This window comes from Elephantulus edwardii, unplaced genomic scaffold (assembly GCF_000299155.1).
Source record: "Elephantulus edwardii isolate Elephantulus edwardi_28Jun2011 unplaced genomic scaffold, EleEdw1.0 scaffold00157, whole genome shotgun sequence".
Taxonomy (NCBI): Eukaryota; Metazoa; Chordata; class Mammalia; order Macroscelidea; family Macroscelididae; genus Elephantulus; species Elephantulus edwardii.
The window spans coordinates 1,529,792-1,555,436 of record NW_006399907.1 but is presented as its reverse complement, the minus strand read 5'-3'; the positions used below and the strand labels follow the sequence as shown (position 1 = coordinate 1,555,436).

General features: G+C 36.8%; 1 protein-coding gene and 1 pseudogene across 1 annotated transcript in view; both read left to right on the top strand.

The window, feature by feature from the left end:
- Window positions 1-25,645, top strand: part of ITPR2 (inositol 1,4,5-trisphosphate receptor, type 2) — a 732,333-nt gene that overhangs the window by 380,519 nt on the left and 326,169 nt on the right. Inside the window, exons 35-37 of the mRNA XM_006895058.1 lie at window positions 3,272-3,462; window positions 11,123-11,265; window positions 19,231-19,339. Of these exons, the coding sequence (XP_006895120.1) occupies window positions 3,272-3,462; window positions 11,123-11,265; window positions 19,231-19,339 (443 nt within the window). The remainder of the gene's footprint in view (window positions 1-3,271; window positions 3,463-11,122; window positions 11,266-19,230; window positions 19,340-25,645) is intronic.
- LOC102876107 lies at window positions 9,146-9,576 on the top strand (annotated as a pseudogene).

The window sequence follows — 25,645 nt, the reverse complement described above, 5'->3', positions numbered from 1 at the left end:
TGAAATAGCCAAAAAAAGATTGTTTTGCCAGCATTTGATCGTGGTGCAGAGTTAAGTATTCATACACATGTGCAGCTTGGCTGTGCCAAGACCTTTGTCCTGTAGAGGAGACAGGATTGGGGCTGGGCTGCTGTGTGTGATTGACACAAACAGAGACCTAGTACGCTTTGAAAAGGGGACATCTATAATGAATATTAAGAAAACATTCACTAATTGACCAGAGAATCTGGGTAGTGGTGCAATTGATTGTTTAGGGCTGCCTTTAAGGTATTATTACAAAAAAAAAAAAAAGGTATTATTACTGTGCTAAAGCCAGCTGGAACCCTTGTTTAAATTGGTACCCGTTTCTGTGTTGGTAGTGAAAATTGTCTACTTTCAAAGAAGTTTTTAAGCATCTTTCAGCTTTGAAGAACTTTCACCAGCAGAATGAGCACTTCCGACTCTTGTTCTTTTCCTCTCATTATATGAAATGAGTCAGAAAGCAGCATATCTTCCTCCCTCTCTATCTACCCACCTACCCAGTTTTTAAAAAATCTTTCTTCTTGTTTCCATTCATTTAAAGAAATTCTCCTAGTGACTATAAGAATTTTAAATAATACTTTTATGTCTTTTTTCCTTGACTAACTGTTCCAAGTTACATTCCACACTGCATAATAAGAAATTATTTAGAATATTTTCATCATTTCAACCTCATCCTTCCCAGTGATTCCAATACTTGTGTAATAAATTGTTTAACATTGTTATGATTTGTGATATTTGTGTTCTATTCTGAAATATAATTAAGCCTCTCTTGTTTAGGCTGACAACTTGAAATATCAATGATTAGCGCATGTAACATTAAATTATATACTTTCCACTTGAAATAAATAAACCAAAATACAGCCTATGATATAACAACTTTGTAACTGAAAGGGAACATTACAACAATTAATATCTAATGGAAATGTTGCAGTAGATACTGCATCCATTTGTTACTAAATTTATTTTTTTCAAATTCCTGTTAAATTGTCCTAGTGTCTTGTATTCATGACATCTTTCTCTTGAATTCTCACTTTATTTTCTTCTTCAATTTATATTGATTGACCTACTTACTTTTATATATGACATTTTGTCTTGAATTCCATCTTTTTTCCTAATATTATTTTCATAAGGGATTGGAAAGTATTTCTGAGATTACATGTCCTGTAATGTCTTTAAATATTTGGTACTTTAAAACTTTAAAGATATTTTATTGTCTTCTAACATGCGATGTTGATGATGAAAAGCGAAATATCCTTTTTGAAAAGAAGTTATTTTCTACATGGAAATTCTTGTGATCTCCCTTTTGTGGTTGGCATTTAATTTTTTACCAGAACTTGATAAATGCATTCCGTTGATCGTGTGTGAATGTTTGTATATATTTACATGTGCAGTATAGTCACATATTTACATATATTCAGCTCAAGTTCAATGAATTTGTTTTCTAATCTTGACTGTTTCTTTCATTGTCTCTGTTATTGTTTCTAGAATTTCTATTTATCTAGGTGCTTTATTTTCTGTTTTGTTCATTTGTACTTTTAGTTCTAGCAATTCCATGGCTTCTTTGTCTCAATAATCAATTTCATCTTTGCACTTTTCTTGTTGAAGCAGTTTTTTGCAGTTATTTAAATTTCTAATAATTATTTTTCTGAAGGTTTCTCTTCAGATGCAGTAGCTATAGTAATAATTCTCAGGAAAAGAATTAAACATTTTTTGTTTTGCCTGTATCTTTTCTGTTCCTTCTGGAGTTAGTTACTCTTTATACTTTTGGTTTTCCCTGTGATCCTTCCTTATGTATGCATAATTATAAAGATCTATGTAACAATTGATGTGAGTGGCTGGCATGAATTTCCTCTACACTTTTGAGGGTCTCATTCCCTCCTGTTGCTGTTTTGTGTTGTCAAGTAGGAACCAACCTATAGCTGACCCTCCAGTGGGTTTTAAGAGGCAGTGAATCTCAAGGGAGTTGACTGCTTGTCTTTCTGCCCTGGAGCAGCTGGTGGATTCTTAACTTTTGCCTTCAGGTTGACAGCACAGCTCCTCACCATTAGGTCACCAGCTAAGATTCTATAAATAATCTGGCAAACACTAAATTCTGGTTAAGGAGTTGACCAAATGATAAGCGAACTTTCATTTAAGGTGTGTGCATTTGTGTATGTGTGTGCGTATGAAGCAGAGCAAGGCTGGTAATACCAGCAATTATTGAGGGTTTTGCTCAGGAGTTAGAGTCTTTAATATATTCTTTCCTCTTTCTCCTCATGTCATCCCTTATGTGATGAAGAACAGTGGTGGTAATTCAAACTCTGTTTCTCTGCCAGGCCCTAACACCTTCATTTGGCATTCCTTCAAGCAGGTATTGCACTTTCTTGAAAGAACATTTCTCTAACTTTGTCCTCTGGGGAAACGCTTCTGCTGCCAGCTACTGTTTATGCTCATCAGAGAGAGGAGGACCTTAACTTCTCTGCTACCCAGACGCTGTTCTTCAATGAGTTGCCCAGCTGCTTCGCCCTCCCACTGCCGTTCTTGTTTTATGTTGAACAACTCTGACTTTGGGAAGGCATGTTCTAACTTCAGTATCCTCTGTGTCATTTCCTTCTGTTCTTTTGTGGAGTACTGAGCCTATCTTCATTTTACCTGGAAAAGAAACAAAAATGTTGATTTCTGTTTTGCTTATGGGTGTCATTTTCATAGGTTAGTCTATTGAAATATACATTTCAATCTAGAAAGAAGGACAAGTTCTGTACAGTTTTGTCCAATGATTTTTTTTTTCTTTTAAACATTCAAAAGTTTATTTGTATTCTCTTATTTTTAGCACATGCAGTTTCATGCATATACAGTGCACAAACATATGCACACACACTAATTAGATTACTAAATGGTTAGTCAGGAATTTATCCTGTGTTTTCTGTCTGCTCTCTTATTTTCTTTGGCAGCTGGGAAGGTACTTATATTCATGCCTGTTATACAGTGTGTTTCTATGTTGATGCTGTGTGATATGTGTCTCAAGCAGTAATCATCAAGAAATTTAGTTGTTCTTGAATGTTTGATGAAACCATTTTTAACTAGTTGATATTAAGAACTGAAATACTTTCAGGCTCAAAAGTTATAAAGTTATATAAAACAATTTTGTGGGAGAGCTTAATGATATAATTTCCCCCCCCTTTTCTAACTATTCATTATATTTACAATTGATAATTTATAAGAAGTCACATTCAGAGGAAGCCATTTTAAATTTTAAGTCTTTCTATTTCAGCCAAGAATCGTGGAATTGCTATTCCAGTGGATTTGGACAGTCAAGTCAATACCCTCTTCATGAAGAGCCATTCAAACATGGTACAGAGAGCAGCCATGGGCTGGAGGCTGTCTGCTCGCTGTGGACCGCGGTTTAAGGAAGCTCTTGGAGGACCTGCTTGGGATTATAGAAATATAATTGAAAAATTGCAGGTATGATAGGAGCATTAAATAACATCTGTATCTTTTAGATTATAGTTTTAAAATATAAAATCACAAAACCCAAAAACAGTTAAAAGTTTACAAAGTTCTAATTGAGGCCTAGCCTTTATAACTTTCTTCCAGCCTTATATGAGTTTAAAAATCACAGGCTGCCAGGTAGAAGTTTTATTATATTTTAAAGAAGTCTGCTGTTAGGGACCTCTCCAAAGTAATAGAGAGCATTGGTGTCTCTCTGGAGACTAAGGTGCGTCTAATACAGGCCATGGTCTTTGCAGTCACTTGTTATGCATCAGAGAGGTGGACAATGACTAAGGAGGATAGAAAGAGAATTGATGCCTTTGAGCTGTGGTGCTGGAGAAGAGTATTGAGAGTACCATGGACTGCTAGGAAAACAAACAGATTCATCCTGGAAAGGGTTAAACAGGGCGACTCCTTGGAGGCAACTATTCTGAGGCTCCTCTAACATACTTTGGACATGTTGTAAGGATTAAATAATATAATTTAATGAAATTCACAGAGAATCATTTAATCAGTTAAAAGTGCATTACCTTGTTTTATCTTTAAAAAGTCTCTAGAACTCTTTCTTTTTTGGCCAGAATAGTCCAAGTACTACTATTTCCAAGTTACCTATGTAGCCCCTACCCATGCTTTTAAACTGGACATTCTGATAACATTGAAGGATATTTAGAAGAGGTAACTGTTTTCCCATCTCTTTTATTAATAAAATACCTAATGGAAGAAATTTAGTAAGTTTTGAAACCATTTTTTTTGTCATAGAGAATGGTCAATATGTGAACTGAGGAATTGCTAGATATTATTAGAGATCATAGGCAAAATGAAAAGTATCTGTCGTTGAGGAAGGGCAGCAGAAAGCTCCTGAGAGGTGAGGATTTTGTCTCTCATACTTTGGGCATGTTGTAAGTTGCAGCCAGTCCCTGAAAAAATTACATGATGCTTGGAAAGCTAAAGGGTCAGGCAAGGAGAAGACCCTCAACGAGACGATTGACTCAGTGACTGCAGTAGTGGCCTCAAACACTGTTGAGATCATCAGGGTAGTATAGGATTGGTCAGGGTATTTTTTTTTCTGTTGTGTGTACTGTTGGTATGAGTCAGAGCCAAATGGAGTGGATAACATGAAATAACATAACAGCAAGAACACACAGGCAGACTAATGGATTGTGGTTCAGAATTTTCTTAGGAGAGTATTGTGAATTGTATTAGAAAGTCAGGTTGGGTTCTGATAGTATAGGAAACGTAGACTGAACTATTAAACATTTTTAGTGGAAGTGTTATTAAATACAAGTGTATAAACAGATTTTAGTTTGTAGAATTGGATTTTCAGGGAGAGATTAGAATAGTGCATATTAGCTACAAGTTACAGAAAAGCTATCTCAACCGGAGAGAGAGGTAGCATTACGTAGGAGATGAAACAGGTCACTAGTTATGATGACTTTTGGATGAATTTAGGAAAAAAAGTTATGAAGAATTGTTAAAATGGGTCTCATGGTTGGAGGTGAAGTGTTATGACTATTTATTGTAAGAGGAGTAAAGAGAAGTTGGGAGACATGGGAGAATTTTAATGGTAATTATGCTGATTTCAGTTAACAGATTGACATCCCAATATCTTATAGGTGACTGGATGTATGGAACTTAAACCTACATTTGAGGATGATATTTAGAGTAAGGAAAGGAATGGTATTGCTAAAAGAGAGTAGAGCAATGGGAACAAAAGAATACCTTGGAGAAGCAAGGAATGTATAGAATGGCCACATAATATAGAAAAAGTAGCATGAGAAAGAGGGGAGTTTTATGAGTCATGGGTATTAAAAACATTACAAAGTTGCTAGGTAGAGGATAAAGACTTTTATAGGTGTGGTCAGTAGCATGTTCCATGAGTCACTGGTGGTTCTCATTCACCAGTGGCTCCTTCGGAACAAGGAAGGTATTCTCCTCCAACTAAGATCTACAGCCTTGGAAACTGTGAGTCAGAATTGGATTGATAGCAGTAAGATTTTTATTTTCATTCAGGGTTGTTTTGTTGGTTTTTGTTTGTTTGTTTGTTGGGTTTGTGTTTGTATTTTTTTTTAATCTGTGGGTGTTCGTTTGGTTTTGTTTGTTTGGTTGGTTTCTTTATGGACGATACTGTCAACTCTCCCAGAAAAAGTACGCCCTGTACTTCTTTCAGCTCTGTTTGACAGCTACCTCATTTGACGTATTTACTCGAGATGTACTCATTGCCAGTATGTGTTGCTGGAAGGGCCTTGGGCAAGACAGAGTCTGTTCTTTCATTGAATTTAAATGCTAACATTAAATAAATGAGATCATGTTAACTCAGTAAGATTATTATAAAAGAAAAAAAAAGAGTTGTCACATGGTAAAGAATTACTGGGAATCAATCCTATTATTAGAGTCCTTCAAGCTGAGGCATTATTTGAATTGAGACTCAAATAATGAAAAGGAATAATCTAGTCAAAGATCTGGGGACAGAGAATTGTAGGGAGAAGAAACAATAAATGCAAAGCCTTCAGGCAGAAACTTAGCTGGTGGCTTTGAGGAAACAGGAGAATCCAGTTGGACTTGGGAGTTTAATCAGCAAAAAAAGGAGAGTCTTAAAATTAGTGTGTCATATAGTGACTTGGTTAGGAATTTGGATTTTATTGTTGGTGTGATAGCGAATCTTTGAAGAGTGTAAACAGAGGTCTATGTAGGGAGTGAATGAGTCAAATCAGATTGTTATTGCATTAATTTAGGTAAAAGGTGATGATGGTGACTTCAAAGGAAATAATAAGGAGGGAAAGTGGATGAATATTGGATATATTTAAAAGGAGTGCCAACAAGAATTGGTGCTTTGATTAGATGAGTTGTGTGTCATGGAAAGAATTGTATGGGTTTAATATAATGGTATTCTTTGCTAAGATAGGGAAATTTATAGAAGTAGTTGGAGAATTGAAAGGGATTTTGTTGGGAAATTTTAAGTTCAAGATGCCTAGTTAGTTGGCTAGATTAGCCTGGATTTTTTTCCCCCTCTTAAATCCAGGTTGCAGATATAAATTTGGGAGTTATAATATTTATATTAATATACTAATTCTTTTATTACATATTTTTGTTGCTGTGTACTGTAGAATATAAACCAACCCATAGCTGGCCCTCCAGCAGGATTTTAGAGTCCGTTAATTACATGGGAGGAGATTGCCCATCCTCCCACAGTACAGCTGGTGGTCTTGAAATGCGTACCTTCTGGATTGCAGTGCAGCTTCTTGTCCCTAGGTCATCAGAGCTATTAGTATGCTAATATGTATGTGTACACTTTTCTCTCTCTCTCTCTCTCTCTCTCTCTCTCTCTCTCTCTCTCTCTCTCTCTCTGTGTGTGTGTGTGTGTGATTAATGCCATGGAATTGCATGCTAGCCCTTAAATGAGATCAGACAAGAATTAGGAGCTACCAGGAGTTGAGGAGTTGGCATAGAAGTAGTCAGTACATAGGAAATATGCTGTTAGAGAAGCTAACAGCAGAAAAGATATTTCAGTGTGAGGAACAAGTATTTTAGGCAAAAGTTGCATGAAACAGGGACAGAAAAATAACCACTGGATTTGGCAACAGTTTTATCAGCTGTTCCCATGACTCCACTTTCAACTAAACTATAAACAGACCTATAAGGTGGGGAGATAACACCAAGAGTATACACTACTTTGGATAACCAACCATACTAGATAAAAATGTCAGCATGTACCCAGGAGAAAGGCTTGGACAAAAGAGCAAATGACAATGAGAGTTGCAGGGAGGAAGTGCTCAGAGTGCAGCTGTACTGTGGGGATTGCAATCATGTCACAGATCTGGATCAATCTGTTGTGTAAAGGAAAACCAGCTGTGTCTGTAAACTTTTACCTATATTACAACGAACAGTTTAAAACAAGATGAATGCATGCTTTGCATTATGGGGAAACTCAGCACAATTTGTTGAGAAAATGACATGAAGACAAGAGGTCATCTAACAGAAGTCCACTTTTACTACCTGCATTTATTTACTAACTACTGTTGAGTTTGTTTTGATCAATGACAGCCACATGCATACTCTAGTATACACATGGATACTTGAGTCTGTGACCTGTGTGCCCTTTAATGACCAATTATTTTTGGAAAATGACCATTTTTGGAGACACGTATGCAGGCCTTTCTTCTGAGGTTCTTCTGGATAGGCTTACACACTATCCACAGCCTCTGGGTATATTTTTAGTGCCATTTCTTATTACATGTGGTCATATTGTGTAATAATGCTCTCTTCTTACCTTAATATTTTATCCAGTGTTTTTTAATGCCACTTCCTTCCTGATAGTTTCTTTTGTCATTAGAAACCTCCCAGAAATCTTGTTCAGAGTAGTTGAAGTACTTTTGCTAGAAGGGAAGGAATTCGGGAGACATAAGTTTATACCTGAAGTCTCACTTTAAGGGATGATATCCTCATTTGTGCTGCTGTGGCTGAGAGAAACTTTTTGAAATCAGGTTGGTTTTTTCTTTTTTGCATAAAAGAATATCATATAGCTTGTGAGTCAATTGCTCCTTCATATGCAGTCTTGTTCTCTCTGAAAAAGTTAGTACAAAAAGGAAAAGGAAGCATTTTGATCATTCATTAAAGAACGTTCAGTACATTGTGTTAGGGAGTGCTGATGGCCTAGTGATAAGAAGCTGAGCTGTAATCCAAAAGGCACCTGGTTAGAATCCACTAGCTTCTCTGAAGGAGAAAGATGGATACTCTTCTCCCACACATTTAATTGCCTCTGAAAGTACACCACAAAGTCAGTTATGGGTCGATACACGACAGGAACAGCAACAGAAAAGACAGAGATGCCAAAGAAAAGAGCTGAACAGAAGATTTCCTAGGGCAGTTTAAGAAGACAAAGTAAACTATCATAATAATGAAATGTGTAAAATGCTGCAGTCAGAGAATGAAAAGGGGAAAACTCACTCAGCAAAAGCATCAAAAGAAGATGGAAAGAATACACAGAATCACTGCATGAAAAATTATTAGTTGACACTGAAAAATTTCAGAATTACCTTATTAACAAGAGCCTATGGTAATGCAGCATGTAGTTAAAGTGGCACCAAAGACAATGGCAAAAATATAATGTCCACCACTCGATGGAATGCCAATTGACATGTTTCAGTTAACAGATGCAGCCTTACATGTGCTCCTGAGTCTGTGTCAAGAAATGGCAAAGATACTTGTATGTCCCCATTCCCAAGAAAGATGATCCAATAGAGTGTGGAAATTATTGAACAATACTGTCAATATCACATGCAAGTAAAATAGTGTCAAAGATTATCCAAAAATATCTAGAAGAATGTATTGACAGAGAACTGCCAGAAGTTCAAGCTGGGTTTAGAAAAGGCCGTGGCACCAGGGGCATTGTTGCAGATATCAGACACTAAATGCAGAGAACACCAGAAGAATGTCTATTTGTGTTTTACTGACTGTGTAAAAGCATTTGACTGTGTGGATCATAACAAATTATGACAATGTTGAGAAGAATGGGAATCCCAGAACACTTAATTATGCTCATGAGAAATCTATTCTTAGATCAAGAAGCTGTTGTCTGGAGCAAGGGAACATGACATGGTTTAATATCAAAAAGGGTGTGTGTGAAGAGTCTGAAGCTGCCAGACACCTGACCGTCATAATGGAGTTCAACTCTTTTGTGGCCTCTGACCAAAGCAAGAACCACAAACACCACCTCAGTGCCCTCTCACAATTCACAAGAAGATCACATCCTCCCTGCTGTTCAGGGAGCTGAGGTCAAGGTTTAACTTGTGCTCCATGCCCACTTGCAAGCATGACGAGGTCAAGGTGGTTCGAAGACACTATAAGGGTCAGCAAATTGGCAAAGTAGTTGAGATGTATGGAAAGAAGTGTGTCATCTATGTGGAAAGAATGGTTGGCTATGTGAGAAGGCTAATGATATAACTGTGTTTGTGGGCAAGAGGGTTCCCACTAGACTGAAACTGGTTAAAGATCGGAAAAAAACCTCTGGGACATAAAGCCAAATCTCAGCAAGTTGGAAAAGAGAAAGGCAAATATAAGAAAGAACTGGTTGAGAAAATGGAGGAATGAACATACACTGTTGAGTAACCAGTTTAACTGGATTTCTAGCTGAGTTTCTTTTTTTGTGAACTTTCCAAAGTTTCCTTCTCCTTGTTCAGAAGTGGCTCTGCATATCTGCCTTTGCAATTTTGAGCTATAATTTTAAGATTAAAAATTAGAAATGTTTCCCAGTTTAAAAAAAAAGTGGTATGTGTCAGAGTTGTGTCTCCATGCCTATTATATGCTGAGCAAAACATTTATAAAGCTGAACTCTCTGAAGGGTCATGTGGCATCAGAATCAGAGGAAGGCCCATCAACAACTTGGACTATTCAGATGACATGATTGCTGAAAATGAGGGGATTATGCTTGCTGCAGAAGATCAAGGACTACACCCTTCAGTATGGATTACATCTCAACAAGAAAACAACAGTCCTCCTCACAGGGCCAGAGTCAACATAATGATAGATGGGGAAAGGATCAAAACTATCAATGATTTCATCCTGCCTGCATCAACAATCAACATCATTGGTACCATCAGTCAGAATCAGAAGACATATTGCATTGGGCAAGTCCACTGCTAGGGACCTCTCCAAAAGACTGGATATCAGTGATGTCAGTTTAAAAACTAAGGTGTGCCTGATTCAGGCCATGGGCTTCTCAGTCACCTGCTACGCATCAGAGAGCTGGACAATGAATACATATGAAAAAAAGAATTAATGCCTTTGAGTTACAGTGCTGGAGAAGAGTACTAAATATACCATGGACTGCCAAAAAAGAATGAGCAGATATATCTTGGAGAAAATACAGCTGGATGCTTTCTGGAAGAAAAGATGGTGACGCTTTGTTCATCATACTTTGGATATTAGCTAGGCAAAACTATTCCTTGGAACGGGATAACATACTTAGAAAGAAAGAGGATCAGCAAAGGAGAGCAAGAACCCTAATGAGATGGATTGGCACTGTGACTTCAGCAATGGGTTCTAGTGTGTCTGAGAGGATAAGAATGACACAGGGTAGGGCATTGTTCAGGTTTGTTTATAGGGTTACTCTAAGTCATACTTGGTGGCAAGTGATGACTTGCATTTGAAATACTATTAAATGTGATTAAATCCATATAGTGTCAATACTGCTTTAAAAAATCAGTGAATTACTCTTTGAAACAAATGGTTCTGTGTGTCTAGTGTCACATATGTAATATCTTTTTAACTGTTCCACAGCCTTCCCAGTATTTCCAATTTGATAAATACCTGTCACACACACTTGGTAACTGTCGAATGCTGCAGGACGATTAACAGTGGCTTCTCTGAGATTTGTCTTCTTGAATGTCTAGATTGAGAATCAAATGGCTGTTCAACCCTCCTTAACTCATAAGTGAAAAAGCAGAGATCCAGGTGATATTTATACATAAAGCCAAACTATACTTGTAGCACAAACAGTAACATGGGAGATTAGGGAACATTTTCTTTGAAATTCAGTGTCTCAGTCTTGGTTATTTATTTATGTCCATGCTCATTCTTCAGAACGTGAAATCAGACTTAAATCTCCATGTGGGTTCTCTTATGTTTTATTCCTTAGGATGTAGTGGCCTCCTTGGAGCAGCAGTTCAGCCCCATGATGCAGGCTGAGTTCTCAGTGCTGGTTGATGTGTTGTACAGCCCAGAACTGCTGTTCCCTGAGGGAAGTGATGCAAGAATAAGATGTGGTGCTTTCATGTCCAAGTAAGTGGAGACAGTCTGAGATTCTGTTATCGCGACATTCTGGTTTTTTATGCTGTTAATACAGAACGACAGTCCACAAAGTAAGGATCTAAAATCCATGCTGAGGTGTAAAATCCAAAATAATTTATTTGGAGAATTTGAAGTTTTATTATCTTGAAGTTAATATGTTTTACTGCAATGTGCTGAAATTAAAGTGTACCATGATTGGATACGAAATTCTGCACAAAATCGCATTTGGTTCTAATTCCTTTCTATAACTATTCAGTATGTTGCTTTAAAGGGTTAGTTTGAAGTCATTGATTTTCATTAACATAAAGGCATAAGAGGCTCAACTAACCTGTATTGATATTGAGATCATACTTTGTTACTGTCCTGTATATTTACCATGATTTTATCTAATCTGCACAAACACTGTATGAGATTGCCAGGTTGGTTCCACTTTGACTGGACACTGCTGAGGCTCAGATAAAGAGCAGTGAAGCCTCACACCCAACACTCTTCTATGCTGCCCTTTTATTACTATTCTTCTTAGCATTGTTGTGATGTTAGAGAGAACATACTTATGTTAGATGTTTTTGACTGAATAATAAGTTAAAAATCAAGCACAATCTCTATGTACAAACAGCTGTGAGTAATATGGCTAGCACTGGAGAAGACGTGTGTTTTTATGTTTTTGTTGTTGCTGAATACCATCAAGTTGGAACCAACCCATAGCTGACCCTCCAGCAGATTTTCAGAGGTTATTAATCCCACAGGAGGAGATTGTCAATCCTTCTCCTGCAGAGCAGCTGGTGGATTCAAACCATGTGCCTTCAGGATGGCAGTGCAGTTTCTTACCACTAAGCCATGAGAGATCCCTTGTTTTTATAGAGCAGGCATTTTATCAAAAGATTTGCAAGAAAACACAGGTAACTCAAATTGGCCAAGGAGAAGGGCATGGTGTTCCTAGGAGACTATCTGAATGGAGAGTCAGGGAGAAGTGTCAACTTCCTTAGCCACCTTCTTCCACCATTACTTCCTGTGGGTCTGAGGATATTGTTGAAAGAGGGCTAGAAGCCCCTTTGCATGGCTATAATGAGCTGAGGCAGAAATTGAAAGATGAGAGAAGAAGTGGTTCCCCCTCTTTTACCAGTTAAAGCTGAGATTTTTTTAAAGAATAAAGGCAGCTTGGGATGGACCCAGAAGACAGAATGATGTTGATGACTAAATGTAGTTTGTATACTAGTGGCCAGAATCTTGAATTCTTAGTTTTTGGTACAATGTAAATAAGTAGCTCAGGAAGAATGTGCTTGTCTGGACAATTGCTAGTCCCATAATATGATCTTTAAAATAAAGAGTGAGAACAATAAAAAGTGAGAAATAAAACTAATAACAAAACAAACAAGCAAAATTGGCATACTAGAGGAGATTTAGCTGATTCAGTCATAGACTTATACATGGAGTGCTCTGGGGACATCTTTCACTGCAGTTACGATAAATATATTTGTAAAAAGCCAAGCATCCTTGAAGATTGTTATGATTTCTGTTTTATATAAGTCATTATTTGATAATGGAAGCAACTCTAACTTGAGAGGAAGTGGGCAAAGAAGGCTAGACTTTCTTCAATAAAAGATTACTGTGGAGGATATTGGAAAATAAAAATTAAGTAGGTGTACTAGTAGTCATTGACTATAAATTAGGGTCATTGACACTTTTCACTATATAGCAATATATAGAGAATAGAGATTATAAAGTATGAATGTTAGCTCTGTGGAATTCATGTGATTCCACAGATAGCATTGAGAATTGGTAGTCTAGAATAGGGGTTTGAAACTGGCCTGCAGATGAAATTTATTTCATTGTGCATTTTTGTAAACACAGTTTTATTAGAACACAGCCGTGCATGTTCATTTATTATGCTGCTTTCTTGTTACAGTGTCAGAGTTGACTGGTATTTACAGACACACAGGTTTTTCTTAGCCTTCAAAGCCTAAAGTATTTACTGTCTGAATCTTCACAGAAAAAGTTTGCCAACCTATTTTTCTAGGAATATGCAGCCAGTACATTAGCTTCTAGTCAGATAAACATCAGAAAACTTCCTACCATTGAGTAAGTTTCCATTTATAGTTAATCTGCATCAAGTTTCTGAGATTGTAAATCTTAACTGGAGGAGAGTACTCATCTTTCTTTAAGGGATCTGCTGATGATTTCAACAGCCAATGATGTGCAGCCTTTTGTTAGCAGTGCAACAATTAAAATATTAATTAATTGAAGTTAAAAAAAATCAGTCCCTCAGATGTGCTCACTAGATTGTACCAAGAAATTTGGAGGACAGCTACCTGGCCAACTGACTGGAAGTATTTCCATTCCAGAAAAGATGATCCAAGAGAATGTAGAAATTATTGAACAATATCATTGATAATGCATACAAGCAAAATCTTGCTGAAGATTATCCAAAAAGAACTAGAACAGTAAATTAACAGAGAACTGAAAGAAATACAAGCTGGATTTAGAAAAGGTCATGGCACTAGAGTTATCTTTGCTGTTATCAAATGGATCTTGGCTGAAAGCAGAGTGCCAGAAGGATTGGACTTAATGACTATTTGTATTTAATAACTATGCATTTGTATTTCATGACTATGTAAATGCATTAGACTGTGGATCACAACAAGTTGTGGCTAACATTTAGAAGAATGGAAATTCCAGAACACTTGATTGTCCTCATTCTAAACCCATACATAGATCAAGGAGCTTTTATCAAACAGAATAAGCGAACATTTTATGGTATCCTTTCGTCCCAACTTTTCAATCTGTATGCTGAATAGGTAATTCAAGTGGAAGAACTATAGGAAAAACAATCATCAGGATTGGAGGAGTACTCATCAGCAACCTGCATTATGAAGTTGACACACTTTTCTCATTGAAACTGAGTTGGACTGGAAGTGTTTGCTTTAGAAGATATAGGACAGCAGTGTTCGATATGGGTTGCATTATAATATCAAGAAAAGTATGGTTCTCACCCCTGGGCCAATAGAAGACATCATGATAGATGAAAATAAGATTAAGTTTCCAGTGATTTAATCTTGCCCAAATCCAGAATAAACACCCTTGGTACTAATAGTCAGGAAGTCAAAAGACTAGTTCCATAGGGAAAATGCGCTGTCAGGAGCCTCTCCACAGTGCTAAAGAGCAACCCTGTCAGTCTAAAGACTAAGATGTGCCCGATCCATGCCATGATCTACTCGACTGCTTCTGTGTATCTGAGCGCTGTACAGTGACTAAAGACAAAAGAATTGATGCCTTTGAATTATGGTGGTAGAAAAGGGTGTTAACATACCATGGATTGCCAAGGGAGTGAACAGATTTGTCTTGGAGAGGGTTAAACCAGACTGCTCCTTGGAAATAAGGATTTTAAACTCTATCTCACAAACCTTGAGCATGTTGATAGGATGAGCCAGTCCTGGGAAAAGGACATAGTGCTTGAAAGGTCAGCACAGGAGAGGAAGACCCTGGATGAGATAGATTGTCACAGTGACTGTGGCAATGGGTTCAGGTGTGTTGCAGATGGTGAGGTTTGCTCGGGATAGTTTGCTATGGATCATAGTCAACTTAGTGCCAAATAATAACAACAAAACCAGTTGTACTTAACAGATTTCCTATGCATAGTACATAGACATAGAACATTCCTGTTACATAAATGTTTGTTGGGTATCATTCATCTATAATTTAAAGATACACATCTGTGGGAAAGTACTAGAAATTCAGAAAAGCAACAGAACACTTACCTGTGTTGAGGATGGAGGAGACAAGTCTGGGACATCATTAGAAAACAAAAGAAGAGAAGCAGGAGTGATATGGGAATATATCACCAAAGCCACACCCAGGTGGAAGAAACACACGCCACATTTACGTTAGTGGTTAGGGAAAAACTTTTTACCTACAGTGATAGTATTAGGACCAGAGGTACAGGAAGGCCTATTTTCTGTTCTAGTGCTTAACCTACCTCTCTAAGAAATGTAGATTTTTATTTATAGAGTCATCAACCCAATGCACATGAAATTTTATTAATAGCTGTATAAAGCTCTGGTATTGCTGTGTACAGTGCTATTAAACAGAATTTGAAAGAACAATTAGGTCTAGGATCAGAGCAGGGTTTCCTTTTTCTTCAAGTGAATAAAATTCTTCAAACCAGTTGACTCAATTGTGTTTGCTGGAGAATATTAAGGATAGACTCAAGCAAAAGACCTCAAGTCACATATTCACCCCATCACATAGAATGAGAGAAAATAGTAAAGGAGAGACTATGTTAATATTTAAAAAAATCACACTAAGTTGATTCCTACTTATAGTAAACTTGCATCTAGTTTCCAAGAATATGAATTTTATTGGGCGGAGACTGTTAGCGGATTTGATGTGGCACCCCTGTGATTAGCAGTACACCACCAGAGCTAATTTTCACTGTTTTAGAGTCTAGACTATTATAGGGATGGCTCAAATCCATAAGCTGCTCTGTGGGAGAATGATAGTCTCAATCTGTTAAGATTTATAGCGTCAGAAACTGGATGGAAAAGTGTTGTCAGTCAAAGTTGAATTGATGACACTGGGTTTAACACATTGTTTTAGGTGCTGCTTAGTCCATTCCAAATAATAGCTGAACCTTCAGTGAGTTTCTAACTGGAGTTAGAAAACAAAAAGGGAAAATTTTCTTGTTAGTTCTCAAGCTGAAAGAAATGAGGATAAAATACAAGCCCCAGATTGCAATATTGAAGGCAAAATAGGGGCAAAATATAAGCAAAATAAGGCTGTTATTTGGTGCAGTGGATTAAGCATTGGGTCACTCACCAAAAGGTTTAAATTCATAACTTGCGCCATGGGAAGAAGATAAGATAGTCTGCATCGTTAATGTTTACAGCCTTGGAAACCCTGTGGGTTGTTGTGAGGTAGGATAATTTGATGGCGAATGGTTTGATTTTTTTCTAATGCAACATATATGTTTTTTACAGTATATTCTTTTCATTACTTTCCTCCCATTCATTCATTGTTGCACATTTTCCTCCCAGTTCGTTTTTCTCTTTGGAAAGAAAAAAACAAGCAAACAAACGCAAAAAAACCCTTCTTTCATTGTGATACAATCCCCTTCCAAGTCCACAGAGCACTTTAATATGCATTTCTTTTTTTTTTTCTGCAATTTTGTCATGAAAATAATACCTAATCCTGTATCCTTTTAAACAGTTCTCTATTTCATCTGTTTCAATGCAGTATACATTATTTATTCCCTCTTTTTTTAGGTTCTCCCTAACCCTGATGTCAGTCCCATTTTACAACACTGACACTATGTAGTATTTGTTCTTTTCTGACTGAGATATTTCACTGTGTGTATGTGTTTTTTTTAATGGACAAAGTACTGAATGATACAAGAAGCATCAAAATAAGATATAACTAATATACAATCATCATAACAAAAAGATTTGGTTGAGGTTCAACCATTTCAGGGGGGTGCATATAATAAAGAACTAGTAGTACTAAAGGATGAGTATGAGCTATGCTGAAAGCCTTGATGAAAATCAAACCTCTAGGAATTATCAGAAGATTAATTAAGATGTTTCAGTAAGTGGAAGCAAGACAGGATATACTAATCATCTGTACCAAGAAATGTGGAAGACAGTTACCTGGCCAATCAATCGAAAGATGTTGTAAGAGTTATGTTTATTCCTAAGAAACGTGATCTAACAGAAAACGCACATGGTTTGAGTCCACCAGTCGCTCCATGGAAGGATTGGCAATTTTCTCCTACGTAACTTACTGCCTCTATAAACTCAATAGAGGGTTAAACTCTGAGGCTGTTGACCGTACACAACAACAACAATAACAACAGAATTATAGCTTATTGAATAGTGCCAGTAATCTTACACACAAGTAAAATTTTGAAGGTAATTCAGAGATTATCAAAACAGTACTTCATTGGAACTTCCAGAAACCCTTGTATTCAGAAGATCTGGAATGATTGCTGATGCTGAAGTTGGATGACTCTGGGAAAGGAGAGAATATCGAGAGATATTTACTTCTGTTTTTATTAGCTACACAAAATCATTTGATTGAGTGGATCATAGCAAGTAATGGAAAATATTGCAAAGTATGAGACTTTCAGATTTAAGAGCACTTATTTGTGCGTGTGAAACCTTCATATGAATAGAAGTTGTTTGAACAGTACAAGGTTATTGTATGGTTTAAAACCTGGAAAAATGTGCATCAGGGTTTGATCCTTCCACCAGACTTATTTAAACTGTTGAGCAAAATAATCTGAAAATGTGGACTTATGAAGAGAAAAAATGAGCATTAGGATTGGAAGAAGATTTATTGACAACCTGTGATATGTCAATGAAACAAACTTGCTATCTGAAAGTGGAGAAAGCTTGAAGCACTTACTGAAGATCAAAGACTGTGACCTTTAATGTGATTCACATCTTAACATAAAAAAAAAGCAGAAAGACAGTCAGAAAAATGAGATTTTGTGGGGCAGCCAGAGTGTTCCTCATAAGTGAGAATGTTAAGACTTCATCTTAATATACTTTAGACATGTTACCAGAATGGACCAGTCACTGACAAAAAATATCAACTTGGTAAAGCAGAGAAAAAATATAAAGACACTCCATGAGATGAATTGACACAGTGGCTGTAAGTTAGCACAAATATTACAAGAACTAAGAGGATTGTGCAAGATTGGACAGTATTTTGATCATAGGATTGCTCTGAGTTGAAACTGACTTGTTGACACCTCATAACATAAACAACAACAACTTGGGGATGTTACATCATCTCAAACTCTTAAGAGAATACCAGTGCAAAAGTTCACCAGTAAGATTAGGTGTTGCCCAAGAATAATAAAATACTAAATGGAAAAACTGACTTGATCTTCCTGTCTCCCTCCTTCCTTTTCTTCTTCTTTCACTGTGTGTCTCTTTCAAGTTATTTCTTTTGAGATTTTTTCGTGGCTCCCTCCCCCTTTTTACCAAACAGACTGACTATATCTATCAAGTCCTAGCAGTGAAAAACGACATATTATTAATAATAGGAGACTCTGGTAGCCTAAGGGACAAGAAGTTGTGCTGTCAACTCAAAAGCTGGCAGTTTGAATCCAACAGCTTCTCTTCAGGAGAAAGGTGAATGAACAGTTTCCTCCTATGCCATTAACAGCTTCTGAAAACACACTGGAGTATCAGATGTGAGTCAGTTCTGACTCTATGCAATGAACAGCTTTCACGGAAGGTGAGATACAGCTTATTTGCCAAGGCTACTGTGTGGTATTCAACTAAAAACTCAATGCCATTGAACAGATACTGACTCTTAGGGACCCTGCTACATTTATAAATGATACTATGTAATGTAATACAGTTATGTAAAATAATGTATCACAACACAATACAGTGTTAAATATATACCTTTTTCTGCTATTAGGTTATATGAAACTAATTCTAACACTTTTTTGGTGTGAAGGAAATATCGTGGCCTAATTAACTGGTAAAGAGTTAAACTGCCAGCCACCAGGCAGGCCTTTCAAATCCACAGGTGTTTCACTCTGCAGGTGAAAGTGGGCAGTCTCCTGGAGGGTGATTTACAGCCTGCAAAAACCCATTGGAGGGTCAGCTGTGAGTCACTTTTCACCTGTTGGCACATAACAACAACAGCAACATTGTAGTTTGTTTAGAACTATCTGGGTATTTTGTTGTTTTGTTGTGTTTTTTTTAAGAAATAAAATCAGAATAAACTTGAGAGCTACTGAAGTGTACTACATGGAAAACAAAAATAATACTCCATAATACAAAAATCTATGAGTTAAAGAAATAATTGTTTAACTTAGAAAGCATATTATCCGGCTTACTTCATATTCAGTTAGTAGCATGATATGTTTTTCCTCTTGATAGTCTGCTTGCATATAGCTTCAAGAGAAATCCCTGCCCTATTTAAGGTTTAATATTTTGCTTTAAGGTTGATTAATCATACAAAAAAACTAATGGAGAAAGAAGAAAAGCTGTGTATTAAAATTCTTCAAACGTTACGAGAAATGTTGGAGAAGAAAGACAGCTTTGTGGAAGAGGTACTTTTTAAAAAATTTAAAAATGCTAAAGCATTTGAAAATAATGTAGGATTTTTGGATGCTATATCTACTGAATTATATTAGAGCATTATATGACTCGTATTACATATCAATGATGCATATACTTAGATGATGTATATCATTAATTGAGGTTTTTTTTCCCTATCCATCACTTTTACTTGGAATTGGGGAATAATCAAGATTAGAATGGCTTAAGTATTTTGCTTATTTGATGGATTATATTTCTCTTCTAATATGTCTATTTTCATCACTTGCTACAAAAAACTAAATCTCTGTTTAATGATGAAGCAACCAAAAGATGTTATTTAGATTTTCTGAAGAGTTCTGTTATATATTAAAAATGATTTATGCTTTTGTGTATGTTGATGTTCATACAGTGATTATATGTTAGTGGTGATTTTTTAGAATATTATGACAATGTTATATTATTTTTTTCATAAATGGAATAGTTAGTTTTCATTCTGATCTGTTTTAGTTTAAGTATTACATGTTATTTTCTGGAAGTTTATAACAATTTATAGGTAGTGATTGACAGTCTTGTATTAAAAATGACAGTTCCGGCACTCATTAAGAGATAGCTCACAGCATGCTTAATACCCAAGGTGATGTACTTAACTAAAATATAAACCTAGAAAACTTTTTTCAAATAGAAATCTATACTTTCATGTTACATATCAAACAAAATTTGTGTTTTGTTTATACATTTTATTTTAGGTGCTTTAAGTGCTAATCATCTGATAATTTTACATTGGAAAGATGTTCTTATTAATTCATCTCTGTTTAGTATTTCATTTAAAAGATACTATAATGTTATGTTTTCCTACTGTTTAAATGTATTCCTTTAGAAAAGAAATGTAGTAGATCCTGGATATAAATAGAAAGAGAATTGCTTGAAACTACTCCATTTGACCAAACATTTGCTTCAGTAAAAAAGTGGCTACTGTTCTGTGTTAATTCCTTTTCATCTTTTAAATTATATTCAGAAAACAAATTGTAGAAATAAAAAAGGTCAATGTAATTTTAGTGAAACAGTCTCTGATACAGGAGTCAAGAAAAAAAGGTTGATGTGTTTGTGTATAGGTATGCTTTTTTAAAAAGTTCGTTAGATCCTTTGGGACTATTTACTACTTTTTAAATTTTATATTTCCTTGAAAGATAGCTGTAGATTGTTTGATTTATGACCAATATACTAGATCCTTAAAATAGAGAAAAATAGGGTCAGTAGAAACTTTTTTTACAGAAATGGGAATTTTATGATAACAGTGACTTCTTTGTAACATGAGATACTTGGCAAGCCTCTCAATTTTGTGTAAATCATTATTGAATTACTTGAAAGGAAAAATGGGGGAGAGGGATCCAGTAGCTTTTATTTTGGCTAGTCTAGAGTATTTTAATGTATTTTCCAAACCATCTGGAAATAAATCATGGTGACATTTGCTTTCTCCTTCCCATTTGTGTGACTCTGGTTCAGGTTTTGTTCCTTGTATCTAAAGCTCTAGTAGTGCAATGGTCTGAGTCATGACCTTTTGAGGAAGACCTACTATTTTCACACCACCAGTAGGCACCATTCTCGAAAGCTTTGATGTACTTGTAGTATGAATCCTTCAGGAAAAATAAAGACTGGAAAGAGTGTTTGGGGTGTTAGTCATTCAGTTACTCCACACATATATTGTGATCTGGCTTGTAAATTAAATGTTGGTTGCTGACCTTGATACTAGAGATAGAATTGAATGGGGCTGCTTGCCCCAGGATTCCCTATTGCACAACTCCAGCTTGGACTTTCACGACTGCTACACTCATACCATAGTCTCAATAAGATAGCCTAGAGACTTTTCCAAAATCTTCAGAGGCTTTGCATTGCCTTGGCATTCCAGGCTCTCCATAATATGTTCTTCCTCACTGACCTTATCCATTAACTTGCCTAAAGTCATGTTATTCAGGTTGTCCCTAATGTTCTTCAAATTTTTCTTTCAAAGGACTTTGCTGCATATAAGATTCTTTCTATTATTTATTAAGATTAAAACCCAAACAAACAAAAAATAACAACCCCAAACCTTTCAACATCTCTGCTGTCATCTTTGTGGAGTAGATAATCAACACTACGTTTTAGCTGGGTCAGTCAGTGGTCATTTGTTGTTGTTGTTGTTAGATGCCATGGAGTTGACTGTGGTTCATAGCAACCTGTTGTGAACAAAAAATCTGAACCTTACCCTATCTTGCATCCATGATTTACAATACTCTCAAGCCCATTGTGTCAGTCCATCTCCTAAAGGGTCTTCCTCTCCTTCTCTGACCTTTTATCTTTCCTGGCATGATGTCTTTTCTCAAAGACTAGACCCTTTTGACAACATTCCTACGTCTGTGAAACAAAGTTCAACCATTCTTGCCTCTAAAGAGCACTCTGGTTGTACTTCCTCTAAGACAGATTTGTTGACTCTTGGCTGTCCGTCACATATTCAATACACTTTTCCAGCACCACAATTCAGTCTTCAAATTTTCATTGATCAGCCTTATTCATTGTCCAACTTTCAACTGGAAAAATTATTTTGAAAATTGCTATATACCTTGGAAGGGACTGGAGAGCATTATGCTGAATGTACTAACTCAGTTCCATAAAGGCAAATACTGTATAAGACCATTATTTTAGAAATAGAAGATAACTAGTAAAATGTGTATGAGGACCCAAGGAGGTGAGGGGAGGAACAGAAGGGTGAGGATAGGCAGGAGGAATGGTGTGTGTGTGTATGTGTGTGTAATCATAGGGTTGCACAATGTAATGGGTGGAGAGAGAGGTGGGTAAAGGAAATGGGAAAGATCTGATGTGAAAAACAGTGTATATGAACTTTGTAAGTAAAGTATAAACTAAAAAGTTTATTTTAAAAACCCTCCAAACCAACCATGAGTGGGATCAGGTGGGACTTAGTCTTTAAACTGACATCTTTGCTCTTAAAAAGATATTTGGCAGCTGATTTTCCAAGCCACATTCTCTTGGTTTCTTAACTGCTGTTACAATAACAGTATATTGTGGATCCAATAAAATGAAATTGTTTACAATTTCAACTTTTCCTCCATATTTCCTGATGTTACCTCTTGGTCTAATGGTGAAGATTTTTTTTCTTTGGTGTTGTGATGTAACCCATAAGGAGATTATAATCTTACATATTCAATATGTGATTCATATAGAAGGCTGCAGTCTTTAAGTTCTTCAAGTCTTCACTTTCTGCAAGCAAGGTTGTGATTTCTTAGTCAGTATAAATATTTTGTGCTCTTTTTTTATGACTGTGTAGTCTATCTGTATTTCGTCCAACCTCATGAATTTATAGATGGTACCATTGAGACTAGCAAGGTATATGAAATACTTGAGGTCACATAGCAAGTGCCAGAACCTAAGTTTACACCAGATCTCCATCCCATTTTCCTATTCTTCTTATTTCTTATATTTCAGTGAAGTTCTTTCCTTTATATTTTAAGACAAAGATGGACAGAATATTAACTCACTAGATTTGCCTAAAATAAGTAAAATCTTATTATTTTGTTGTTGTTGTTGTTTGGTGCCATCGAGTCATAGAAGACTCATAGCGACCCTATGAACGAACAGCCTGAGCACTGTTCGTACATAGAGTTTCCGGAGGAAAGCCATTTCGGAAGTGGATGCCGCTCCTGCTGTTAAGAGTATGAATATTTAGTTCATTATTTATTTTTTTTTAAAAAACCCAAAACAAAAGCATGGAAAGAAGTTTATTTGTAATATTTATTCGTTTCCATGTTACTAAAAATAGAGTGCTCTTTAAGGAAGAGTGCTCCTTAGAGGCATAGTGCATGGAGAAGGACATTATACTTGGAAAAATAGATGATTAGTAAAAGAAAGGAAAACATTCAATGAGACAGATAGACACTCTCTGTGGAATAATGGCCTTGAGGACAGTGCAGATTGGGAAGATGGTGCAGTATCAGGTGGAATTTCATTGTGTTGTACACAGGGTCATATGAATCAGCTCACTCAGTGACACCTAACAGTAAGTATAGAAAAAGGCAAGTTTCTGTAGCTGAAAAACATGTAGATTTTAGACAGCTTCTGGGAGCTCTGGTGGCCCAGTGGCAAGAAGCTGCTCTGCAATCCCAAAGGCATGCAGTTCAAAGCCACCAGCTGCTCCATGGGAGAAGGATGGACAGTCTCCTCCTGTACGATTCACTGCCTCTGAAAACCTGCCGGAGGGTCAACTATGGGTCTGTTCTGACTCTGGAGTCAGTACACAATAACAACAACAGACATACAGACAGAAATACTTTAGACTGAGAAGCATTTTTTCCAGTCAATATGGAGAAACTGTCACCCACTCAGGAAATTATAAACAAAAGTATAACAGTTGTTGTTAGATGCCACAGAGCCATTTTCTACTCATAGCACCCCTGTATACAACAGAACAAAATATTGCCCAGTGCTGTGCCATCCTGAAAATTGTGGTAGTGTTTCAGGTAGTGAATCATTGTGCCAATCTATTCTATTGATGATGTTGTTATATGCCATCAGATTGCTTGCAACCCATAGCCACCCTATGTACAGCAGCTCTGAAGCCTGCCTTGTCCTGAGCCAGTTTCATTAATTCTGACACACCGATCCCCATGTTCCAGTTACTGTATCAATCCATCTCATCCGGGGTCTCCCTTTCCTGGACTGTTCCTCCACCTTTCCGAGCATGGTGTCCTTCTCCAGGGACCGATCTCTCCTGGTCACATGCCCCAAATAAATGAGGTGGAGCTTAAAAATCCTAGTCTTCAAGGAGAAACTTGGTTTCACACTCTCCAAGAGAGACCTATTTGTTTTCTTGGCAGTTTATGGGATGTTCAAGACTCCTCCAGCACCACAACTTAGAAGCATTGATTCTCCTTCTGTCAACCTTAGTCATTGCCCAGCTTTCTGAAGTATAAGAAGTAATTGCAAAGACCAGTGCCTGGATTAGTTGTGCCTTTGTCTCTAGACTGACATCATTGCTTTTCAGTACTCTGGAGAGGTCCCTGACAGCAGATTTTGCCAATGCAGTTTGTTTTTTTTATTTCCTGATGGCTGATAATTGAGTGTTGATTGTAGAGCTGAGCAAGCTGTAATTCTTAACAACCTCAATCTCTTCTCCATCTGTCATGGTGCTACCAGTTGGCACAGTGGGGAGAATCTTTGTCTTCTTTTCAATTCATATTAAAGACTAGCACTTCAAGTCTTCTTCAGTTTCAGCAAGCAAGGTTGTATCATCTGGAAAACCTAGGTGGTTGATGAGTCTTCCTCCAATCCTGATGCCACATTCCTTCTCATAAATACTTACTTCCCAAATGATTTGTTCTGCATATAGATGGGAAAGGTATGTATATAGGATTCCTGACACACTCCCTTCCTGATTTTGAACCATGCTGTGTTTCCCTGCTCTGTTCTGAGGACTGCTTCCTGGTCCAAGTATAGGTTTCGAATAAGTGCAATCAAATGTTCTGGGAGTCCCATTTTTCTCAAGGTTACCTACAATTTGTATTCAGAGGTATTTTAAGCATATTTCTGAGGGAGGTTTACTAGAGATAGTTTGAGGACTGGCTCCAGGTGGACTGGTGGGGAGGAGTGCTGAAAATAAGAATGCCTATAAGCTACTTCCTGAAATTGTTTAGTTTCAATATTTTTCCCCCCAGAGGAATGAACTCAATCTCTCAATCTCTCTCTCTCCCCCCCTCCACTTCCTTTTGGACTTTTGTACATATTTTACTAGTTATCCTCCCATTTTTACAGTAATGATCTCATGCAGTATTTGTTATTATGAGTCTGAATTAGTTCACTCAGCATAGTGCTCTCCAGCCTCTCCCATGTTATACAGTATTTTTAAAAATCGTTTCTGAGTGCTGCATACTATTCCATCATGTCAATCTCGTTTTGGTGTTTCCATGATCACTCAGGTTTTTTCCCAGTGCCTCTCTCAGTATTGCAACTCGAGGTGTGAATTTGGTTTTCAGTTCTTTCAGTCTGAGAAATGTTCTTCCTTTTTATTCTTCAATTCCAATTCATTTCACACTCCATTGTAATGCTTCCTTTTGTCTTTTCCAGCTGTCCTCTGAAATCCTCTGTTCAGCTCTTTTAGTTCCACATCTCTACCCTTTGTTTTACTTGCCAGTGACCTACTGCAATGTTCAGTCTTTTCTGACACCCCTTTTTTTCTTTTATTTATCCTCTGTGATCCTTTTGCTGTCTTCATGGATCACACCTTTGATATCAAGGCACCATTTATCTTGTCTTCAGTCCTTAGTGTTCAA